Source organism: Lissotriton vulgaris, chromosome 3_1 (genome assembly GCF_964263255.1).
Source record: "Lissotriton vulgaris chromosome 3_1, aLisVul1.2, whole genome shotgun sequence".
NCBI lineage: Eukaryota > Metazoa > Chordata > Amphibia > Caudata > Salamandridae > Lissotriton > Lissotriton vulgaris.
The window spans coordinates 1,019,536,376-1,019,558,922 of NC_141689.1; the positions used below are offsets into that span (position 1 = coordinate 1,019,536,376).

Here is a 22,547-nt window from a genome sequence, read left to right on the forward strand (position 1 = left end):
TGTGTCTTTTTAGCATCAGTCTAATGATTGCACTTTCCATGCTTTTTGGGACAGTTCCCGAAACTAATGAACAATTAAGAATTTCGACTGTTGTTAAAAGAATAGATTTCATGCCTTTACATAGAATGTGTGTGTGGGGGGGTGGAGGGGGGGGATGCCGGATCTAGAGGAGATCCAGATCTAGTTGTGTTGCTATAGTCGCCCTAAGTGGCAATGGCATGCCCAGATATGGGACTTGTGCTCACTATGCCATTGGATTCAAGCTAGCTTGGCTGATGAAGGGGTGATACCCGAAACTGGTCATAGGATGCTTGTTTGTGGTTCAGTTAGGACCTGGCCTAGCAGTTTTGGATGGACTGTTCACATGGGGAGCAGAGTAGAGACTGATTTGCATATGGCTGGTTCCAAACTGGAATGACATGGTGAGCAAAAAAACTATGGATTTAGGCCAAGATCTCGGTTCTGGGGTAAATGTTTGACAATGTTCAGCATTCCGTCCATGGGCAGCTGTGGTCGGTGCCTGCAGACTGAAAAGGAGTGGCTCCTCCACTTCAGGGTAGAAGCTGACTGGTTGGCGAAGTGCTGGCAGCCCTACATTGCTTTAGGAGGATGCACAGTTGCTTCACAGCAGCAGGTGGGCAGTTTTGCACTGAATCCGGGGCTGCTCCACTGTTCTTGTGTTTTTTGCTCTTCTTGATCCTTCTTTTGTTCCTAGTAGATGAATATGACTTGTCTGGTGTCTGGTGCCAGGGGACCACCCAAATATTGAATTCACGGGTGTTAAGGGGGGGGTGTAAGGTAGTAGCCAATGGGCTATCTACGCCTGGGGTGTCTGCACACCCCTATATGATCACTTCCTGTGCAGAATGGGCATAAACCTTACCCAGAGTTCCTAGATCCACTAATAACAAGATGATGGATTTGTCAAGATGAGGTGTTTGATATCAAACAGCCATATTTTCAGTGAAACCATTATGTAGCTTGGTAACTCGTGATGACCAGTGCCCAGTACATATACTTAAGATGGCTTCCTAAGCACATGCAATGTTGTGGCAATGGAACCAGACATCACAGTTGCATATCTACTCATGCAGTGATGTCTTATAAAATAATGCATTCAGCCTTAGGGTTCTACTAAGGCCTGCTGTAGGAAGCAGCTTACATATAGTATACGCAGTGTGCATGGGCATGGCACACAGTGTGCCAGGTTGTGTTTTCAAAATAGATTAAACAATTTGATGCAGCCTGCAATGGGAGTCTGCATGCAAATTGTGTGGGGATCCTTTAGAGTGACATAATACATAAAGCAGCCCCGCGGGACCCTCTGTAGTAACCATGCCCTAGGTACAAGGAGTACCATTCAGTAAGGACGAACAGAGGTGCTAAAGTCTTTGCCGGTTGGTTTAACAATTGAAAAAATGTACCTTGTTTTAGGGAAAGAGCACTGGGGCCTGGTTAGCAGGGACCAATGCACTTTCAATCGAAAAGCATCAGTACTAGGGCAAAAAGTGAGAGTGACCGTGTCAAAGGGAGGCACTTTCCTACAGTACTCGGTCACTGTTGTGATGGAGTACCCTTTCCGCCAACATTTTAATGGGTCCCAAAGTCATTTAACATTTTTAAAAGCTTGCTTTTAAGATTAGCCAAGCATGTGTAAAGTAGTGCCTTGTGGGATGAAGGCCTCTGCTTCATAAATTGGACAAGTTAGACATGACAACCACAAGACTGGTATCTTCTACACAGTAACAGGATTCAAATGTGCTATTTATTGCATTGACTAGAATAGCCTTTATATTTTCATAATGTTTTAAGCATTCCTGTAACTTTGCTTGGGGAAGAGTAGACAATCCATCTTCACAGCGGTTTGCTAGTTATTAAAAGTATCATTTATTGGTGAACCTAAGACTGGTGTTAAGTATGCCCTAATTCCTATAAACATTGTTCATCTCTGTTCAGACACTGAAGTCCTATACATCAGATCTGCCAGGCTCCCATACCAATAGTGACTAGGTTTCTCCAGTCCAGCTTGAATAGCACCTAGCAAAGACATCATAGACAACAAAAGGCCTTTTGGGGCAGCTACCGCTGGAAGATTACTGGCTGGCACATAGAAAGAAGTTAAAAACAGGGAAATACACTCCCACCTATATCAGGAATTTCCGGGGAGGGAAGAAAACAGTGAACCCTATGCACCCACAAGGCCAGACAGGAACTCCAAAAGTAGCATGATTATTCAACAAGCAAGCTTGGCTGCTATGCTACCTTTCATGCCGGCTGTCTCATAAACATCTATGTTCTTTTTTCACCAAAGCAGGTGACCAAGGCTACGAAACAGTCTGGGTAGATATTCCACTACTGGGCAAAAATGGGTCTTCATTGTGAAGGTTAGCTCGTTGGGGGGATGACAGAGCTCCAATAGTTGAAGTGTTATTCTGCCATCCATGAAAGCCCCAGAAGAGTGTTTTGTTATTGTGTTGCAATATACTTAATTGAAGTGCTGACAAAGATGGTTGACCACAGTCAGTGACTACTATCAGAAAAGCACCCACTCAAGAGATATTGCAACACAACTGTATTTGGGAGAAGGTAAACAGAATCTTGAACCTGCTGCTGCCTTCCAAGGAAAAGATAAAGGCCTTGGATCCTGCTTTCTCTTCAAGCCAAGCATTGAAGGTGCTCCTCAAGGGTCCGACCAGCTGGCTTCATATAGTCCCAGAAAAATAATGCACCAAGAGGGCCATCTTCATGGAAAAAATCTGTTGACCATTGTAAATTGGATTGTGACTGTGTCCTTGCAGGAATGAATGGCTGAGCCTGTCTTCCAGTGCTATTTTGGCCTAAAGGCTGTCTATAGCACTGAGGGAAGTTTAGGAATGTGCAGGTTAAATATAAGAAGCATCTTGAAATGTTTGGATTTAAAAGGCTTTATAACCTCTGAAGGATTCTATCAAGGTGTTGAGGTTTCCCCAGAAAGATGGAACCTCTACGGGAAAGATTTTATGGTCTGTGTTGCTCAGAACATTTTACCGCAAGAAACAAAGCTTCAGCTGGAAGTCATTGATATATTATACTGTTTGTGAAGCTTTGCCTGCCTGTGCAACCCTGCCTTCACAATTGAAGGATTTCATGCTCTAAAAGTGGCTGAGGGCCCAATTTACAGTTGGTGGACAGGATATTCCATACCAAACATTGGGAGCGGTACCCTAGCCCTTAAACTCTTAGTCTGCCTGCTTTATCATGACTCAGGTGGATCATCATCTTTCTGTCAGCAGTGCTCCCACTTCCTCAGCCATCAGAAAGAATCCTCTGATGACCCGTCAGAGTAGGGGGCCATTGAAGTAAGATCATCAGACCCCCTGACCTGATGTATTATTTTTCTCTGTCATCTGAAGTGGTCTCGTACAGATGGAAAGAAAGCTCCCAAGGTGTAGGAGTCATTATTTGTTTTTTGCTTTTCAATAAAAAACTCCAGCTTTTGGAGTTTGTTTTTGAAAAATAAAAAGAATAATGAGCAGCCATCTGAAAGATGGCAGCAGTGTACCAAACTTGCAGTGCTTCCAGAGAAACCACCAAGACAACGGTCCCTTTATAGGTACAGAGAACACAGCTAAGCCAGAAGGGATCTGTAGATATGGCAAGCTGTAATCCATCACAGTTGTGGGTGTAATGTCCTCCACCACATTGAGGGATGGCCTGCAGCCCACCAACCATTAAAAAATGCCTTAAGGTAGACCAAAGTAGAAAAGGTTACTTGAGCAATGAGATGACTTTCCTGACTACAATTTTCAAATGTATCCTGATTGAAGAATGTGAAATCAAAACCCGAGTTTTCAACCAGAACCCAAATCCAAGGAACCAGGCTTCAGAGAACTTTTCTCAGCCACCTATCCTTTCTTTCAGCACTAGGGAATTTTAAGATCGAAACAAATGGCTAAGTCAAGTGACCCAGGCAAAAAAGCAAGCTCAGCAGCTACAGATTTCAAGTGGATCCCATTCTAAGCTCTTGGCACCAAAACTGAGGGTAGCAGCAAGACCCTGAACTCATTTCCAACCTTACAGAGGATTCCATGGCTACAGTGTTTTATCTTCCACTACTGGAAAACTTTGATTTGCTTTTAAGAGACATAAACCCTCATTTAGAGTTTGGTGGGTGGCCCACCGTCTATCAAGGTGGGGGAGGTCATTACTTTTGGCACCATGGCAAACTACTGCCTGCCATATTTAGAGACCTTGCGGTGATCACTGTGCCTTCATAGAGCTTCTCTTTTGAAGGCGCTTAAAGATTGTCGAGCAGCTGCTATGTTTCATTTTTTTTTTTTTGAAATATATTTTTATTGCAGGAATCAGTAAACTGTTACAAATATGACCAGTATCCAAAATACACTGAAATCAATCGACTGCCTCCCGTCCACCCCCCGCAGCACGTTTTTACACATTATCATCCAGCCCACAGTTCAACAGTAGGGCGATAAAATCCAGAGGGGGTTCAGCAGGAGCGAAAGGCTGGTCCGGATAATCCACCGTCCGTCATCTGCTTTTCTAAACAAGCCCCCAAACCCAAAAGAAAGTCCCACCCACAAAACACTAACTTGCAAAGAAATCCCTCCCCCACCCAACTCCGCCATCAGTGTATGGTAGCAACCGCAATAGGATTCGTGAGAGGACCCAAGATGAGCGTATCAGTAACAGAAAACACCATCGCCTATCGGGACTCAGGGCGCGCTTCCATCTCACTATCAGAGTCGCTGGGGGCGCAATAGTCTCTGAGGGCCTGCACTAGTGTCTCCCATTCCAGCGCTGTCTCCTGTGCTCGCTCGCTACGTTGTCTCCCAGCCAGTTGATACCTCAGCGTACTTTCCCCCGCCGCCCACTTCAATAGTTCGCTATGCCATCTGCCCCCAGTCGGACCAGCGCGTGCCTTCCAGTTCCTGGTCACCTCTCGTTTGGCCAAGAGAAGTCCTAAATCAATAAATTTACTGGAAATTTTGTTTTTGGGGGTATGTGGAAACCAATGCAACAACCCCACCGCCGCATCAAGCGATAGGGGTCTCCCTGTCACCTCCGTCAGGGTCTTCTCCACCTCCGCCCAGTAGGAGGACAGACCCGGGCAGGTCCACAGCATGTGGAGGAGGTCTGCCTCTGGCGCCGGGCATCTGGGGCAAGCTGCCGAGTCCGTAGCGAAATACTGTTGGATTTTTGCCGGGGTCAGGTATGCTCGATGGAGTACATAATAGTGGACCAACTGAAAACGGGCATGACGCGTCCCCTTCCACGCTCGCCGCACGAGCTGAGACCAGGTCGCTTCCGGGATTTCCTTGCCTATGTCTGCCTCCCAACGGCCCTTGAGGGTCGTAAGGGGGGTCAACCCTTCATTGACCAATCTGCCGTAGAGGCAGGTGACTGCCTTCACCGTGCCCGCAGACATCATAACGTATTGGCACACCGGAGACGTAGGAGGTTCCTCCTGTCCGCCTTTCCAATGCGCCTGGATCGCACGGACCAGGGCCGAGTGCAACAGGAAGTCCCCTGGGGGAATCTCGAAACGATCAATGAGCTCCTGGAAAGGCAAAAGTACCCCGGCCTCATAAAGATCACCCACCAACTGCAACCCCGCGTCCTCCCATACCGCCAATCGTGACCAATCCCCGCCATGGGGCAACGCCGTCAGCATCCCCAATGGTATTTCCGGCGCATACGGTATCCGGAGTTGGCCCCTGGCGTGAGCCCGGTTCCAGCACAGTCGGATGGTCTTTTCCTCCAACGTTAGGTCCTGTAAGGTCAAACGTTGGCGTAGAGCTATGAAAGACAGGACATGCCTAGCCATCCCTGTACCTCTCCTGTCCTCCGGGCCTCGGAATTCCCTGGCAACCTCCTGGGTGAGGGTCTGGAGCTGCGCCGCCAGATAATATTTCTCGAAATCCGGCACCGCAAGTCCACCCTCGGCTTTCGGCCTCATCAGGGTCTTAAGGGCCACTCTACGGCGGCCCGAGCCCCAAAGGAATCCGGTCACCGTCGACCGTAGAAGCCTAAACGTGGCCGGTGGGATCCAAACTGGCAGCGCCCGGAAATAGTATAGCAGTCGGGGGAGAGCCACCATTTTGAGGAGGGCGACCCGCCCCGCCAACGAAAGCGGCAGTGTAGCCCAGAAGTCCATATTCCCCCGTAGAGCTCGACTGCACCTGGCGATGTTTCCGTCCAGGAGGTCAGATGGATTATGATAAATGTACACCCCCAGGTATCTGAAACAGTCAGGTTCCCATCTAAGTCCCCCATTAAGGACTGGACTAGGGGTGCCTCTACGGACCGGGAAGAGGCACGTCTTGGTCCAATTTACCCGTAGGCCCGAGACCGCCCCGAACGCCGAGAGCGCCGTCTTAGCTCCCTGTAGGGCCTCGACTGGGTCCTCCAGAAAGAGTAACAAGTCGTCAGCATATAACGAAACCTGGTGCGTGCCCGAAGGGGTCCAGAAGCCACTGTAATGCGCCCCCGACCGGAGTAGCACTGCGAGGGGCTCCACCGCCAGCGCAAAGAGAAGTGGGGATAACGAACAGCCCTGTCTCGTGCCCCTTTCTACCGGGTACTGTGAGGAAATTAATGGGCCCGCCCGAACCCTGGCCGACACAGAGGCGTATAAGACCGCGGTCCATTTGATGAAGCCTTCCCCGAGGCCAAACCGTCGCAACACCGTGTGTAGGTAGTCCCATTCCAGGCTATCAAACGCCTTCTCTAGGTCCACCGACAGGACCACTGGGCATGGAGCATCCGTCAGCGGTTCACCCAGCAAGCGGAACAACCTGCGGATGTTCATTGTCGTATTGCGCTTGGGGATGAACCCGGCCTGGTCCTCATGCACTAGGGAGGCCATGTGGCCAATCAGTCTCGAGGCCAGGATGCTGCTCAGAATCTTATAATCGACCGTCAGCATCGATAAGGGCCGGTAGGATGCCGGATCGGTCGAGTCTCGCCCCGGCTTGAGGAGGGGAACCACCAGGGCCTCCCGCATCGAGCCAGGCAGTCGGCCAAGCCTCCTCGCCTCTCTATAAACAATCACCAGTCTCGGAGCCAGGAGGTCGGCATAGGTCGCATAAAATTCCACCGGAAGACCATCCAGTCCCGGGGTCTTGTTCCGCGCCATCCTTTTGATGGCGCTGCGGATCTCCCCCAGTTCGATATCGGAACCCAGGGCTTTCGCCACGTCAGGCTCCACCATCGGGAGCTCCAGGGATCCCAAATAGTCCTCAAGAAGGTCAGGGTCTTTGACAGCACAACTGCGGTACAACTGATCGTAGTAGTGCCGGTAGCAACCTAGAATCTCCGGTTGAGTATGCACTAGGGTCCCGTCTATCATACGCATGGACGTCGTCAGTGAGGTCTGGCGCGTAGGGTTAGAGCAGCTGCTATGTTTCATGTGGCTGCTCAGCAATCTTTTGTGTTTTGCAAAAACAAACTCTCAAAGCAGGATTTTGTTTCCTTAAAAAAATCACTAATGACCATGACACCCTCTGAGTTTTCTCTAAGGGTGTGGGCACATTTTTCTTTTTTTTGCTTAAGATCACCAGGATTTCTCTGGAGGTCAAGAACACAAAAAAGTAGATTGTCTGCCCAATTGAGATGGACAGTGTGATGTACTTTAACCGATGGCCGTATGTCCATCAGATCATTGGTGTAAACTTTCCACAGGCCATGCTGGTGGAGTCAACATGGGCTCCAAGGGTGACAACATGACAATTCACCTTACTCTAAATAGAACAGGTGGACCGTCAGTTCAGTGGACAAGGTACCCTGCCTGCATGTTCTTTGGTAGTAGACGGTCTACCAAACTCTAAACAACTCCTATAAAGAGTTTTTTTTTTCTTAATGGAATTTATAGAGCGCGAACAATTGCCCAAGGGCGTCTCGGCGCTGTGGATGAAGCAGAGAGAAGGGAAGGAAGAGGAAGAGGTTTTATTGGCAGAATAGCCACGTCTTTATTTTGCGTCTGAAGATGGTCAGAGTGGGGGCAGCCCTTGTGTCTGCGTCAAGGGAGTTCCATAGTTTGGCCGTTGACACCGTAAAGCTGCGGTCACCCCATGTGACCGTCCTAGTGTGTGGGACCTTCATGATGGAGGCGTTCATGGATCGAAGTGATCATTTTGGGACATGGAAGGCGAAGAATTTAGTAAGGAATCGCGGGCCTTGATTGTGTGTGGCTTTGTTTGCAATCCAGAGGGCTTTAAACTTGATTCTGTTTTTCACAGCTAGCCAGTGATATCTTTTGATGATGTGAGCGATCGGTTGGAATTTTGGAGTGCCTGAGAGCAGTCTGGCCACAGCGTTTTGGATGGACTACAGCCTTTTAATGATTTTGTATTGAGCATTGACCAGGAGTCCGTTGCAATAGTCTATTGAGGACATGACAAATGAGGTGATCAGTGTTTTGCCAGACTCGGGGGGAGGAATGGGAGAATCTTTTTTCTGGTTTTGAGTTTAAAGAAAGAAGATGATACGATGGAGTTAACATGTGCCGCATAGGTGAGTTTGTCATCTATGATGATTCCCAAATGTTTTACCTTGGTTACTGGGAGAGGTGGGGGACCTAGGCTGGAGGGCCACCAGGCATTAGACCAGGTGGGGGTAAGCTTGCCAAAAGTCATGACCATGATAGGGTTCATCGACCTGTGTTCCAGAGTCTTTTATTATGTTTCACCCTTCCTTTTTTGTATCAATGCATTTTTTATTTATTTTAAAAAAATCATAAATAATAATACCTGTTTTTGTTCCTCTTAGCTTATGGGTGAGTCTTCAGGGTTGGCCAGCATAGACTGTGCTGGAAGGATCCAATCATGCCAGAAGTAGTATCATATGGAGTTCAGTTCAGTGATGGTGTTCAGGCATACCTTTCAGATTTGAGTCATATATATCATGCATATTTTTCGAAATGACACAGTGGACTACCTGCTCTGTTAAATATCTATATTTATTTGTGGCAGAAAATAGTCTTTAACCAATTAATTACGCTGAAAGAAACTTTCACATAGACATCTGCCACAATCATTAAAAAAAGTATTTTCTTTTTGTTGCAAATCACTTGCCAATAGTATTCAACTTCATTAGCTTGCATTACTTTCCATCTGCAACTAAGAAAAAAGTCACTTAGTTGTCTCTATTACAGATTCACAAGACGTGTCAAGTCCTGAACTGTGAAGGGAATAAAAGGGAATCATTTTTTCTCTCAAAGTTTTGTATCTTGGATGTTGACCATAGGTGTCTCAAGATTGGGTCACAATGAGGTTGAGCCAAATCCAATCAAGTCCCAGACTGTAACAATTGGAACAGTATTGCAGTGTATCTTCCCCACAAAATAGGGAAAAAAGAATAAGAATAAAACAAACACAAAAATAATTAAAGAAAAAAGACATGCAAATCTATGTTCAGAAATCGGGAAGTCCTAATGAAGGCTAATTTGAAAAAGCTAGCCCAGCCAGGGCTCCATGAGGTTGGATACATTCACTTGAACGTCCCCCACTGTTGTCTAGTGTACACAAAGTATAAGTAAGACTGAAGTCCTTCATCCTGATTAGGAGGTACAGGGTATTGGTGACCTGCTTTTTATCTGGTTGATTGCCCTGACCATGCATGGTCTCTAGGGAATCCTGTACAAGCAAGCAACCAGATGGCAGTCTAATTCCAGTTGGATGGAAAAATCTGGCGGGGACCATGGTCATAGCCGGTCTGGGGACACGTTACCTTGGGCCTGGGTCACTATAAGGTTGTACCAAATCCCATCAAGCCCCAGACAGTAACAATTCCAACAGTATTTATATTGTACTGCTTTTATCCCCCTGAACTTGCTCCTCATCAAGCAACAGCCAGAAATCAAAACAGACTTTTTACGCACAGTGTAACCAGTTGCCTCACTAAGACAGCTTCCCTAACAAACAATAAATCTGTCAGTGAGGTACAAATGTGAGAGGGTGGGACTGTATCTTCTTGCATGGGTCTACTGTACGGAGTATTTGACCTCTACTCCTGCACTAACTTCATAAGGTACTAAAAAGAAGAACACTCATAAAACCTATTATGTGTATTCTGGTCTCTTGCTAACGTCTCCTGCCAATTATGAATTACTGGCTTTCTTTTGCTGGTCATTGTAGCCTCCCCACTCCTTACAATAAACACTCAAAAGTAGAGGAGAGGCAACAATCAGAGGGCTATACAACCCCAAATGTAGGGATGAATAATTACGAATGTTGTTGGTCACTCCCCTTATAAATATCCATTGTTAAATCATTGAAAAGAAAAGAATACACAGCCTAATGTTAAGTAATTATAGACAGACCATGAATATTATCTTGCTAACAAAAAATGTTTGGGTGTTAATACACTGGCAGTATGTAAAATGGGGGAGTGTGGCACCTGAACAAAATAAAACAACTTGAATAACAACTTGGTGAAAATATTTTAACATCTCTTGCAAAAAAAGCACAATGTTTTAGGTTTAAAAAAAGATGTGGTAGTCTGTCATGCATGTCTACCATTATGCGCATGAAATGAAGACACAAGGAAGTACATCAGACAATGAAAAGAAGCACATGACAGAGGAAAATCAGACATTGTCACACAATTTGGGGGATTCAAGGTAATGGTAAAAAATGTGTTGTTAGTATGAGGGTGGAAGAATAAAAAGTGAAAACATTTAAAGATGAAGATGATGCTGGAGGAGGGGATGGGACAGGTTAACGGTGTACTGCTAAGGAGTGAGAGATATATGGGGCTTCCCCATTAAGGCAAATGAGGAAAAGCACAAGGGAGGTGGAAGGGTGATCAAAGACAATATATTCAAAGAACTGCAGTGTACTTTCAATTGGATTTTGGTCAATTTGACCAATTCCCAAAATAAAGAAAATCAGCCTTTGCAAAACCAGGCTGAGAAAACTCAGTTTGGTGAAATATCAAAATGATTAAATACCTAACAAAAATAGTGTTTTTGTTTGAAAAGGTCAAATGAGATTTAAAATATTGTAGTAGTCTTTATTTTATATCTCCTGTGACCCATGATTAAAATGAAAAAAATGATGGAAGAAGGAAAATCGAGGATAACAAAAGTAAGATGGGGGATGAGATTAATGGACCAGTGGAGCATAGATGGGCTCGTGGACGTTTCTGAAAGGGAGTGAAGAGGAAGGTGGAGGAGCACAAATGGGGGTTTAATGGCAGGGAGGAGGGTGATATGATAGTAAAGGAGGTTAATGAGGGAACCCCTGATTAAAGAAAAAAGAAAGAGGAATTTGGCTGCTAAAGGGCAATCCATTTTAAATAAACAAAACAACAAACTCAATAAAATAATCCTCACTCAAGGTTTTTAACCAGGTTGATTTTTTGGCAACCTGGTGAAACTGATTCGGGCAGAAAAAAATTATCAAGGAAAGGGTACAAAGTATATATAATCAGAACCTTTTTCTTCAGCTTTGATTTTAAAGGTAAACCTATACAAGCAGTTTCAACAGAAAATTAATCTGTCAAGAATTAACTGCAGGTAATAGAAAAAGCTTTGCCATAGCACTTTACAAAAGGTGATAAGAGTGAGTCCTGATGTGGAGCAGGAGAGCTTTACAGATCTCAAGCATTACAAATGTGTTTGAAGTGTGAAGCACTTCACCATCCGCCCAAGACATTTTGGAAGTAGGGACAGTTTGGCTGTGGTGATTAGGAGAATGGTTTGGTAGGAACGTCAGACATCATTTTTTTGAAGAGGCTGGGAATCATTGTGCCTACCTGGTATTTCGCAACACAATGGGGTCTGAATTATATTCTCTCTCTAATTGAAAACCTATGTAATCTTTCAAGGGTTAGTCCTAGATTTACTGAATATCTGTTTCATGCTAACTATGATCAACTCAGTGGCTCAATTTAAGATTCGATAGGCAATCTATTTGCTATTTGGGATTTGTGGCAGAAAATATATTGCCATAGTCCTGGCTGGACTTTATAGAATACCCCTACTGCTGTAGGCAGTTCCAAGGGTATGTAGTTGTGATTCACTCATGGTTCTTTTGATAGTGCACTGATCTGAGAGTTTATCTACATGTCACTGCCCATGCATATGTGTATTCTGTGCTTTTAGCAGCCTTTCATATTCTAGTCAGTGACAGAAGATGATTAAGAGTGTGTGAAATTATGCCTGTGCAATATTCATCAAATTCGTAGTATACAAAATGTGTCACACCAACATCACTGGTGATGTTTTACATGAACAAGGTATGCAAGTAAATATAAACAAAAACATGTGGCTCCATGTTTAGCATTCTGAGCTGCCCTTGAAGCACAGATGAGGGCTTGTGTGTAGACTGAAGCCAAGCCAGAGCTCAAGAATGTTTGATACATTCCCTTGAACAGCCCCCTCTGCCACCCAGTGTACAGGAAGTACAAGAATGACTGCTGGTCTTCCTGTAGATTAGTAGGGAATAGGGCATGGGTGACCTGCTTTCCTTCTGGTTGTAAGCCATGGACAGGGCTCTGCGCAGGCCTGTACAGGTAAGAAACCCTAATGACCAGTCTTTAATTCTCATGGGGTGGAAAGTTCAGAGCTCCAGCAGGCCTAGGGGTGCAGTCCCATGGACCTGGGTCTATTTACTGGACTGTGTTATAAAGTACTGGGACAGGGCTCCGAAGGTGGGCCTCCAAGATTTTCTTGTGGAACGCTCTGACTGGGACTCGGGTCAGAGCTCCATCAGGCCTGGGAGTGCACTTCCCTTGGCCTAGGCCCACCCACCGGATCACTATGTTGCAAAGTGCCCTAGCTGGGGCTGCACAGTCCGCAGGCAGGCACTCTGCTTTGCCCCAGTGGGAAGCTCTTATCAGGACCTCGGTCAGCGCTCTGGTGGGCCCAGTGGTATAGATCCCTTGGCCCTCAACCCCTTTCAATGGTCTGCAGTGTTGCAAAGCAGCCGGGCTGCGATTCCACAGGCCCTGGGTGGCCTCCCCTGCTTAAGCAGTGTTAGAAGCTGCAACCGGGCATCCTGTCAGAGCTCCCCTATTGCCTGGTTTGGCATAGGGCCTAGCCCAGGTTCCATGAAGCAGGCCTGCAGCGTCCCTCTGCATTTGGCTAGACACTCCAAGACCAAGCAGAGACTTTTCAAAAGGCTGGGTGCAACTAGACACTCATTGCCCTCATCTTGGCAATTTGGTTGCATTTATTAGGAGGGATTAGCACACCAAGGTGACTGCCCTAACTGTCCCAATAAGGTATCATTTGAAACATCAAGCACAGCCAGGGCTTCAGGAGGTCTGATACAGTCACTCAAACACTCCCTCTGTCACCCAGAGAGCACAGATTACAAGAAAGGATAGTGGCCTGCCTCCAGATTAGTAGGTACAAGGTGACTGGCGAGAACTGTTTGTCATCTGGCTATTCTACTCAGATACTGTAGGGACCTGGGCTGGTCCACCCCACACCCATAGAGACCTGGGTCTGTGGCTTCCTCCAGCTCTACCCTAAGGGCCCTTCTGTGACCCTGCTTTGCTGGTGAGCAGGCTGGGATGTGAAGCTATCATCCATTTGATGGTACAAAAGGGGGTGGTGATGGACGGAGCATATGAATCAATCAAACACTCACACCCAGTCAAAAGATCTGGGTTTAATCCATCACCGTTCTTTAGCCCACTCTGCCACCCCAGTTCAGACATGGCTATATGCAAATCATTCTGACCCTGTGATTCATGGAAACAGTCCAGCCCGAACTGCCAAGCCATGTCTTCCCTGGACCGCAAACAAGCTTCCGAGGACCGGTTTCTGGCATTCCAGCCGTCTTCAGCCCGGCTTGCTTGAATCCAGTGGCAAAGTGAGCAAGGGACTCACGTCTGAGCATACCCTGCCACACTTATGGCGGCCAAAAGCGGTACAAAAGGGGGTGGTGATGGACGGAGCATCTGAATCAATCAAACACTCACACCCAGTCAAAAGATCTGGGTTTGATCCATCACCGTTCTTTAGCCCACTCTGCCACCCCAGTTCAGACATGGCTATATGCAAATCAGTCTGACCCTGTGCCTCATGGGAACAGTCCAGTCCGAACTGCCATGCCATGTCTTCCCTGGACCGGAAACAAGGAGTGTTTGATTGATTCAGATGCTCCGTCCATCACCACCCCCTTTTGTACCGCATCATCCATGTGATGGGCAGCCTGATTGTGGATTGTCTACCCTGCACCACACTTTGATCAATTGGGCACATTTGGTTCATTTATAGATGTACTGCTTGACTAGCCTTAGCTGTTATTTCAAGCAAAGAGCTTTCACTCCTACTGGAACTGTCTGACAGATGTGAAGTCCTTTCCCACCCAGTAGAGCGAAGGACAACCAGCTTGGTAGTTCACAAGCCCCAGTGGTCTGATCAGCAGATGGGGCTGTTTAGATAGCCCCAGATGCTGGCTGGCCATCCAGGTTATGTATCTGACTCTGTTGACCTTCTCCACCCAGTGCATTTCTGCAGCAGCTCAGAACGACCATTCCATGGCGTGTTTTGGCTCTTTACTATCATGGAGCAGGCTGGGCCTGTAGGTGCCTATGCATCTACTGAGTCCCCCCCAGCCTATTTGCAGGCAGCAAGGGCTCCCCCAAGAAGCTCAAGAGGCTACAAGAGTTGACCGGTATGGGCATGTGGCTTCTTTTCCCTCCAGCAGAGCAGGTACCTGTTTGATCCAGCCAGTAGCAGATGCTTGCCTCACAGTTTAAGCCATCGATATGTAAATACATGTTTGTTACAGTGAAACTGGAAAAAGCCCATTAAATCAGTTACTTTAATAGCTCCATCTGTTATTTGCATAACAGTGGTAATTCAAGAACTAATACACGCTGACGAATGCTGACTTCTTGGTATGTGTGCATTTGTCAGACCAAGACATATCTGGGCTCACCCAGCCACTTTGGTGATTCTAGATTACCTTGAGCTGAACGCACAGCTCCACTATGGCGATGATACAGTTACATGTCTTCCATTTCGACTTTTCGATGGTACTTTCTGTGCCTACCATGGTGACTAAGTGTTGCGGGGGAATCAGGGTTCAATTCTGGAGAAAGACCCTGCAAAATGTCTACCACATCCAAGGAAGTCAGCAGGTATGCAGCTTACCCACTCCCAACTCAGGGAGGAAGTGATGCAAAATAACATTACAGGGATCTTTTGAGACCCTGTAATTTGAATGAATGCACTTTAAATCATTTTTAAAGGAACCATTGAAGTGCAACTTTGGTGCCAGCTCCAATGGCATATATTAAGGTTGCTACAGTAAAAGGCATTTAGTTGGACCCTGGTACTGAGATGGCAGTCTGCCTCAAAGTATGCTATAGCGTGCCCTGCGTCCCTGCGTCTTGGCACCCACTTGATGCTCTTCACTGAGTGCCCTGTGGGGACTGAATTATTTACTTTGAAAGGTGGCCGGCACCTGAATACCTCAGCTAGGAAAAATAGAATAGGATTCTGATTCAATTTTCCTTGTATTTGGAATCAAGCCATGATTAAGAGGTATTGCCGGTGTATTTGTGTTGTGCAGCTAGAGGTGAAAGTCTTGGACAGATGACAAGGTATACCAAAATGAAAGCACTTGCCAAGAATAGTTTCATGAATCAAGAATAAAAGTTTGAAATTTATCAGATACCATCACAGCTCCAACCATAAAACATGCTGACTAGAGATGCGGCAGCATTACTCCCTGGACCCGCCGAGCAACTTCGTGGAAAGCAAAGTCTTTGAGGGAAGTATGGTTGCAAAGCTGAAACTTAAAGGAATTGATGGAAGGGTGCCAAAAGAAGGGGATCCGGTGGTTTAGTGTGACTCAACACGGGAAACTTCACCCGACCTTGACACTGAAAGGATTGACAGCTTGTTAAATCTACCTTTATTCTCTTGGTGGTATTTTGTATTTGTATTACATTTATAAGGCGCTCAGCTACCCACATGGGGTCTCCCGGCGCCGCTTGAGATAGCACTAAGGTGAATCCAACAATTGTCATTGAGGGAAGAGCCAGGTTTTAAGATCTCTGCGGAATTTCGTCAAGGATGGCTCGAGTTTCAGCGCGACTGGGAGAGAATTCCACAGCCTGGGAGCCAAACAAGAGAAGGAGCGTCCGCCCATTCTCAACAATTTGAAACGTGGAATCAGAAAGTTCCCTTGAGATGAGGATCTGAGAAGGCGAGATGGAGAGTATTGTTGGACAAGAGACTGGAGGTAGGCCGGAGCTAACCCCTGCTTGATCTTATACATAAAGCAGAGGGCCTTAAATTTGACTCGGCTTTCAATGCAGAGCCAGTGTAAGTCTTTAAGAAAGGGGGAGATGGAAGATCTCCACGGGACCTTACATAAAAGGCGTGCGGCTGAGTTTTGGACAAGCTGGAGTTTCCTCTGGATCTCCGCGGTAACTCCAAGGTAAAGCACATTGCCGTAGTCCAGGCGAGAGGTGACCAAAGCCTGGACTACAGTGCGCCTTGTCAAGTCCGGGAGCATCCAGAGGATTTTCCAAAGCCACCCTAAGATGGAGAAACAGGTGGCCGCCACTCTGACCACTTGGTGCCGCATGGAGAGCGAATCATCCAGAACCAAGCCAAGATTTCGTACCTGCGCAATAGGAAGGGGTGGAGGGCCCATTTCCGGCGGCCAATGGTGGGGGCCCCAAAGATGCTCATGATTGCCCAAAATAACCACCTCCATCTTGTCTCCATTCAATTTTAGGAGGTTCGTCTGCATCAACTATGCCACTCGGCTGAGCCCCTGTTTAAGAGCAGACGGAGTACCTGACTCAGCCAAGGAAAAAGAAAAGATAATCTGAGTGTCGTCTGCGTATGAGTAGAGGGAAAGACCGGCATCTTCCACGATGGTTGCCAGGGGCCTCACATAGAAGTTAAAGAGCATAGGGCTCAGTGAGGACCCCTGAGGCACCCCATGCACAGATGAACGAACAGAGGAGGAGGAGTTAGAAGAAATGGCCTGAAATGATCGGCAGCTCAAGAAAGAGGACAACCAGGCCAGAGCAGGACCAGTCACCCCGGCCGCCTTCAGTGCTTTCAAAAGTGGTGGTCCTTCTTAGAGGGATACGTGGTGTTCAACACATAGGACAGAGCAATAACAGCTCTGATATGCCTTTAAATGCCCTGGGCTGCATGCCTGCTACATTGAACAGATCTGCAAATGTCTACCCTTTGCCAACAGGTGTGGATAACCTGCTAAACCCTGTTTCTGAAAGGGATTGGGGAATTGTAAATATTTCAAAACAAAATTGGAGATTAGACTGGTAGCCTACAAGTACAGTAATTGAGAGATGAGGAGAGCATTGAAGAGAGAGTTCAACAGGGCATGATACTGTCAATAGGTAAATGGGTGGGACCCATGCAGGCCACTCACAGCATTCAACACAGAAGGAAGGTGGGTTGTCTATGAAATGGATCCCCTCCATGAGACCACTACTAGGATGTAACTGGCCCCCAGGAAGCATTTCTTCTGCAGCAATGTGCTGCAAGATGCTCTTTGTTGGCTAGAATGGCTTCTTGGTGACAGATGGCTCTCTGCTCCGATATAGAAATGTCACAGGGTTCACTGTGCCCAAGGGGCCTTGAGAGATTGAACACCTCTACGCCCTCCCATGGTAACCACCCGAGTCCCTCTTGGGGGTTTCTGAGGTAAGAATGGGGCATGGGGCCCCATACTCCCAGCATGACTGTTGAACCAAAATGCTTCAACTGCATCATGCTTCCAGACAAGGAGACCCACGTCAGGCACCAGTTGTCTGCAGCAATGTCATTTACTTATCTGACTCATTTTCAAACAGGGACCAATGTGTCTAACACTGGTAAGAGTCGGAGGGCCAATCAAATTCCTATAGTGTAATGAAGGTAAAGGTTAAGCACTCTTTTGGGGAGGTGGTCCATGAACCTGTGTGATAGGACCGGAAAGATGGTGAACTATGCCTTGTCATGGCGAAGGCAGAGGAACCTGTGGTCATATTCAGTTGCGGTCCTGACATGTAAATTGGATGTGTGATCTGGGTATGGGAAGAAAGACTAATTGAACTATCTTGTAGCTGGTTCCCTCCAAAGTTTCCCTCATGATAGCTGGCACTGGAAATCCCCCACTTTATTTGGCAAAGTAAATGATTAGAGGCTGTTGGGCCGAAACAGTCTCAACTTTTTCTCTAACTTTAAATATGTAAGATGTCAGATTCCCTGCCATGGAGCTGGGTATTTAATGTGAGTGACTAGTGTGTCCCTTTTAGTAAACAGAACTTGCTTATACAGAATGCAAGTGTTGTCTATCATCTACTGATGAATCATAGGCTCTACTGTCCCCACTTTTGTAAATTCTTAGATACAAGAGTCATGCATCTCCCTTGGAATATGTACTTGTCACTTATTCACCCATTCTACACTGTGTAATCTAACTGTACATGAAGTGTATTTTCCTAAACAAGTTTTCAGTAAACCACTGTTTTTCTAGCTAATAAATGATGACACAGAAAAATGACTGTTACTTTGAGATATTATTTAAAACAGCAGACCTTAAAGAGGACAAATATATACATGTCCTAACCTAACTTTAGAAGTCCTTATGTCAACCCATTGGATACTGCCTCCTTCCTCTACTGGTATTCCATCGAGATGGACTGCCCCATGCAGTGGTACTCTCTGAAGTTGTAGGGCGATGTTTTCCGGCTTTGTGTCTGCATCAGTGACCAGTACATGATCGGAAGTTACAGTGCATTCTCCACCTTCTTCCACTTTCAGAGGGTTTGTAAACACCTGAGAATGGAAATATGTACTTATGAAAATGTATTTACTACAAACACATTTAAAATTGATTATTTATTTAAGCAGCATAATTAGATATTGTAACCACAGTGACAAAAGATAATAAATGGCCTAAAAAACAGCTGAGTTAGATGAAAATGGTAACCTTTTGCAAAGAGAGTTGCATTAGTCCTTATGTGTTTACTCTCTGAACCTAAACAATAGCATTCTGATATGAATCCTCTACTTTAGTCAGCAATCTGGTCAGTCGTAGACTACAAATAAATCTGTTTTTTAGCTTCTTAGAAACAAGCTGCCTTCACCCTTAGGGGGCTTATTTTTGAGAGGCTTGCGCCACCTGTGTGTCACTTAATTTATGCTCTCTGGTAGCGCAAGCCTCACAATCATTGTTATGACTGAATATTTTTAAAAACAACCCTCCTGAGCCTGTGCAGACACAATGACCTTGTACTAAGAACAGGGTCTGATCCTGTTAAGGCACCAGAGGGAAGGATCAATGACAAATCTGCAAAAACGAGGTCGCTATTGACCATTGACGTATCGTCATTTTAATAAAAAAACTCAAAGACGTGATTCAGTGTGAGTGTTTTCCTTACATATTTTTGTGAATTTATAATTGTGATCATTTAATCATTTGACTGTAATTTATTTTAGATGTCTAATATTTATGTCATTTCATGTCATCAAGAATATAGGTAGAGCTGCAGTACACTACCCTCAATCTGAGCACGAACAGAGGGAGGACTGTAAAAAAGCAATTAATTAGTGCTTAGTCCATGCTCGAGGGAAGGGACAAACACATGAAGACGAAGTGAAACCGGCATGGGCTGACCAATGAGAAGCAATCTAATGAGCATGACCATAGAGCCAACAATAGCAATGGATTTGCTCCAACCCCCTTTCAGGTAACAAAATGTCTCACAAGTGACAACGCATGTGCTGTCTCTGGTGAGACCTAAAAGCCATGGACAGGAATCCAGACACAAGTGATTACTAGAAGCTGAGATTAACTCAGACATTCCATTGCTTTCTTTGTGACTCTCGCTAAGTTAGATTGGTATGCTCTGACACTGCTTCAGAGTTTGCTAATACTCAGGGTACTAATGAGGTCCAACAAGTCTTTGATTGTTTGTGTTTTCCATCCCCGGGAACCTGGAATGGTAGTTCAGTCTCAGCTGTCCCTTCTGAGGTGGTGCCATGGCTGATCTGTGTATTGCTGGTTCCTGTCTGCAGTGGAATAGAAAAGCTTCAAAACTATCCATCCAATTCAAACACCTTACCCATCACTTTTTTTGCTGTTTAGAGAAACCTTTGTATGACAAGGACACCTGTGTTGACCTCTACCTTTTAATTTCTTCCTCAATAAACTCAACGAACTGCGAGTCCACTGAGGGTGGTCAATTGTTTTCTCTGACATTGCACATCAGCTAACTATGCTCTGCTGACCTTTTGAATCAGGCTATTGGGAGACTGATAGTTAGTAGGGTTAGAAAATAGTCCCTCAAGGTAAAAGGCACTCAGTTTCCACTGAACAAGTGAGTTATCTGTCATGTTTGTTGTATGTTTGGATTCATACATGATGTATATTAACCCTTTTGCTGCGGCGGCTACTCCGCCGCAGCGCTAACGGACGGGGCGGGGCGGCCGCGCGGCGGCCGCATGCTGGTGATAGAACCGCTCTGTCACCAGCCGCGGTTGAGCTGTGCTGGTGATGGAGCGGTTCCGTCATGACCCGCCCCGCTCAATAGAACGGCCGCGCAGGCGCGAAAACAGCGCCGCGCAGGCGCGGCGGCCGGGCCATGACGGAACGGCTACGTCATCAGCACAGCTAAACCGTAGCTGATGACGAAGCGGTTCCGTCATCACAGGGGTGGGGTTAAGACAACACAGGACAATTTGAGAGTTAGAGGAGAGATTGAGGACCAACAAGCTTGTCCCCTAACCATATGAACAAAACACAAAAATGCTCGTGGACCAAGAGGTTATTTAAAAAAGCGGGGTCCTAAACGTTTCTCTGTAACTAAAACCCTCACCCATCCTGAGGTGGCATGCTTCATCACTATGATGAAGCATGCCACTTTTCTGGATCACTGCTTTCTCCATGTGCATCACTGTGTTTTTGAATATGGAGACATACTAAAAATAAAAAGGATCTCTTTTGTGCTCAAGATTTCTTTCTCTTTTTAGTATATCAAACTACCCAGTCCCTTCTTGGCTTTATTGGATAACTCTCTGTATGTGATATAGTTTGTATATGGAGACTACACAATCTGTGGGGTGTTCTTCACAAAACTATACTACATATATAGCAGACTTTAGGGATGGTTGTGGAGATGCCTCATAAACACCTTAGCAGTTTTTGGCCAGGTCTGTTTTCTGGGTGCAATATATAGTCAGCCCATAATTCTGGTTGAACACAAAAGACTAACTAAACTTGTATTGGATGTGTGGCAATCTCCATGAAGATTAGCCTGGAGATAAACGTAATCATTTGGACTTCTCTGGCTTCTTCCATTTCTACTCTGCCTTAAAGTGTATGGAACTCCCAGAGAACACACTTAAGGGCACTGCCCACTTTCATGGGAGTACACATTTCCTCTCCTTCTTTGTGAATGCCCAGAAAGTAAACATGGGAAGATGTTCTCTAAATCAGTTGACTAGGGTTATGTTTTTTTTTTTAAACTAGCAACCTGAATTAGACTGGTCATTCATTTCCCACTTTTTTGATAAGCACTTCTTCCTTTAGATGTATGTATGGGGAACATGACTGTGCTGTTTTCTCCAAGACTTGGAAGAAATACGTTACTTACCTGCAAGAATGATTTGCAGCATGCCCATTCACTTGCTGTCCAAAAATCACGATCTTGTGGTGGGCATTGAAAGCACAACTAATTTTCATCCTAAAATAATATTTTGCTTTGGAAATAGGTGTGTTTGAAATCAGTTGAATTTGGATGGTTTTGTTCAAAACATTGCTTGTGTCTGGGTTGGAGTTGTGTCTGCAGTGAAGACGGAGATGTAGAACAAAATAAAGTGATGTACAACACTACAGGCCTAATTTGAAAAAAAACTTGTGTAACAAATGGAAATATATTACATTGAATTAAAAAAAAAATCTGGAGTTTCAATAAAAAAATTATTTCTCACCGAAAGAAGAACATATTTTTCTTAAGCATTAATAATGATTAAATATGATGTACAGAATTAGTAACATTATTTGGTCACATTTTAATAAAAAATCTTGTTACATTATTTTATGCATTCAAAATAGTGTATTAAAATACGTTATAATTAAATAATAAATATTTAATTATACAGCTTTGTTCGCCATAAGTTGGCAGGGTATGCTCAGACGTCAGTCCCTTGCTCACTTTGCCCCTGGATTCAAGCAAGCCTGGCTGAAGATGGCTGTAATGCCAGAAACCGGTCCTAGGAAGCTTGTTTCCGGTCCAGGGAAGGCATGGCATGGCTGGACTGTTCCCATGAGGCCCAAGGTCAGACTGATTTGCATATGGCCATGTCTGAACTGGGGTGGCAGAGTGGGCTAAAGAACGGTGATGGATTAAACCCAGATCTGTTGACTGGGTTTGAGTGTTTGATTGGTTCAGATGCTCCGTCCATCACCACCCCCTTTTGTACTGCTAAATAATAAATATGTCCTATTGTTATATATTTTTTACCAATACATTATATGTTTTATATTTTGAACTTTTTGAAATAATTTGATTTAATTTAATATTATTTCCTATGTGATTTTATTTTAATTCCCTAC

General features: G+C 45.4%; 1 protein-coding gene across 1 annotated transcript in view; it reads right to left on the reverse strand.

Moving 5' to 3' along the window:
- FREM1 (FRAS1 related extracellular matrix 1) overlaps window positions 1-22,547 on the reverse strand; it is a 564,068-nt gene that overhangs the window by 351,180 nt on the left and 190,341 nt on the right. Inside the window, exon 13 of the mRNA XM_086961404.1 lies at window positions 18,558-18,766. Coding sequence (XP_086817530.1) covers window positions 18,558-18,766 — 209 coding nt within the window. The remainder of the gene's footprint in view (window positions 1-18,557; window positions 18,767-22,547) is intronic.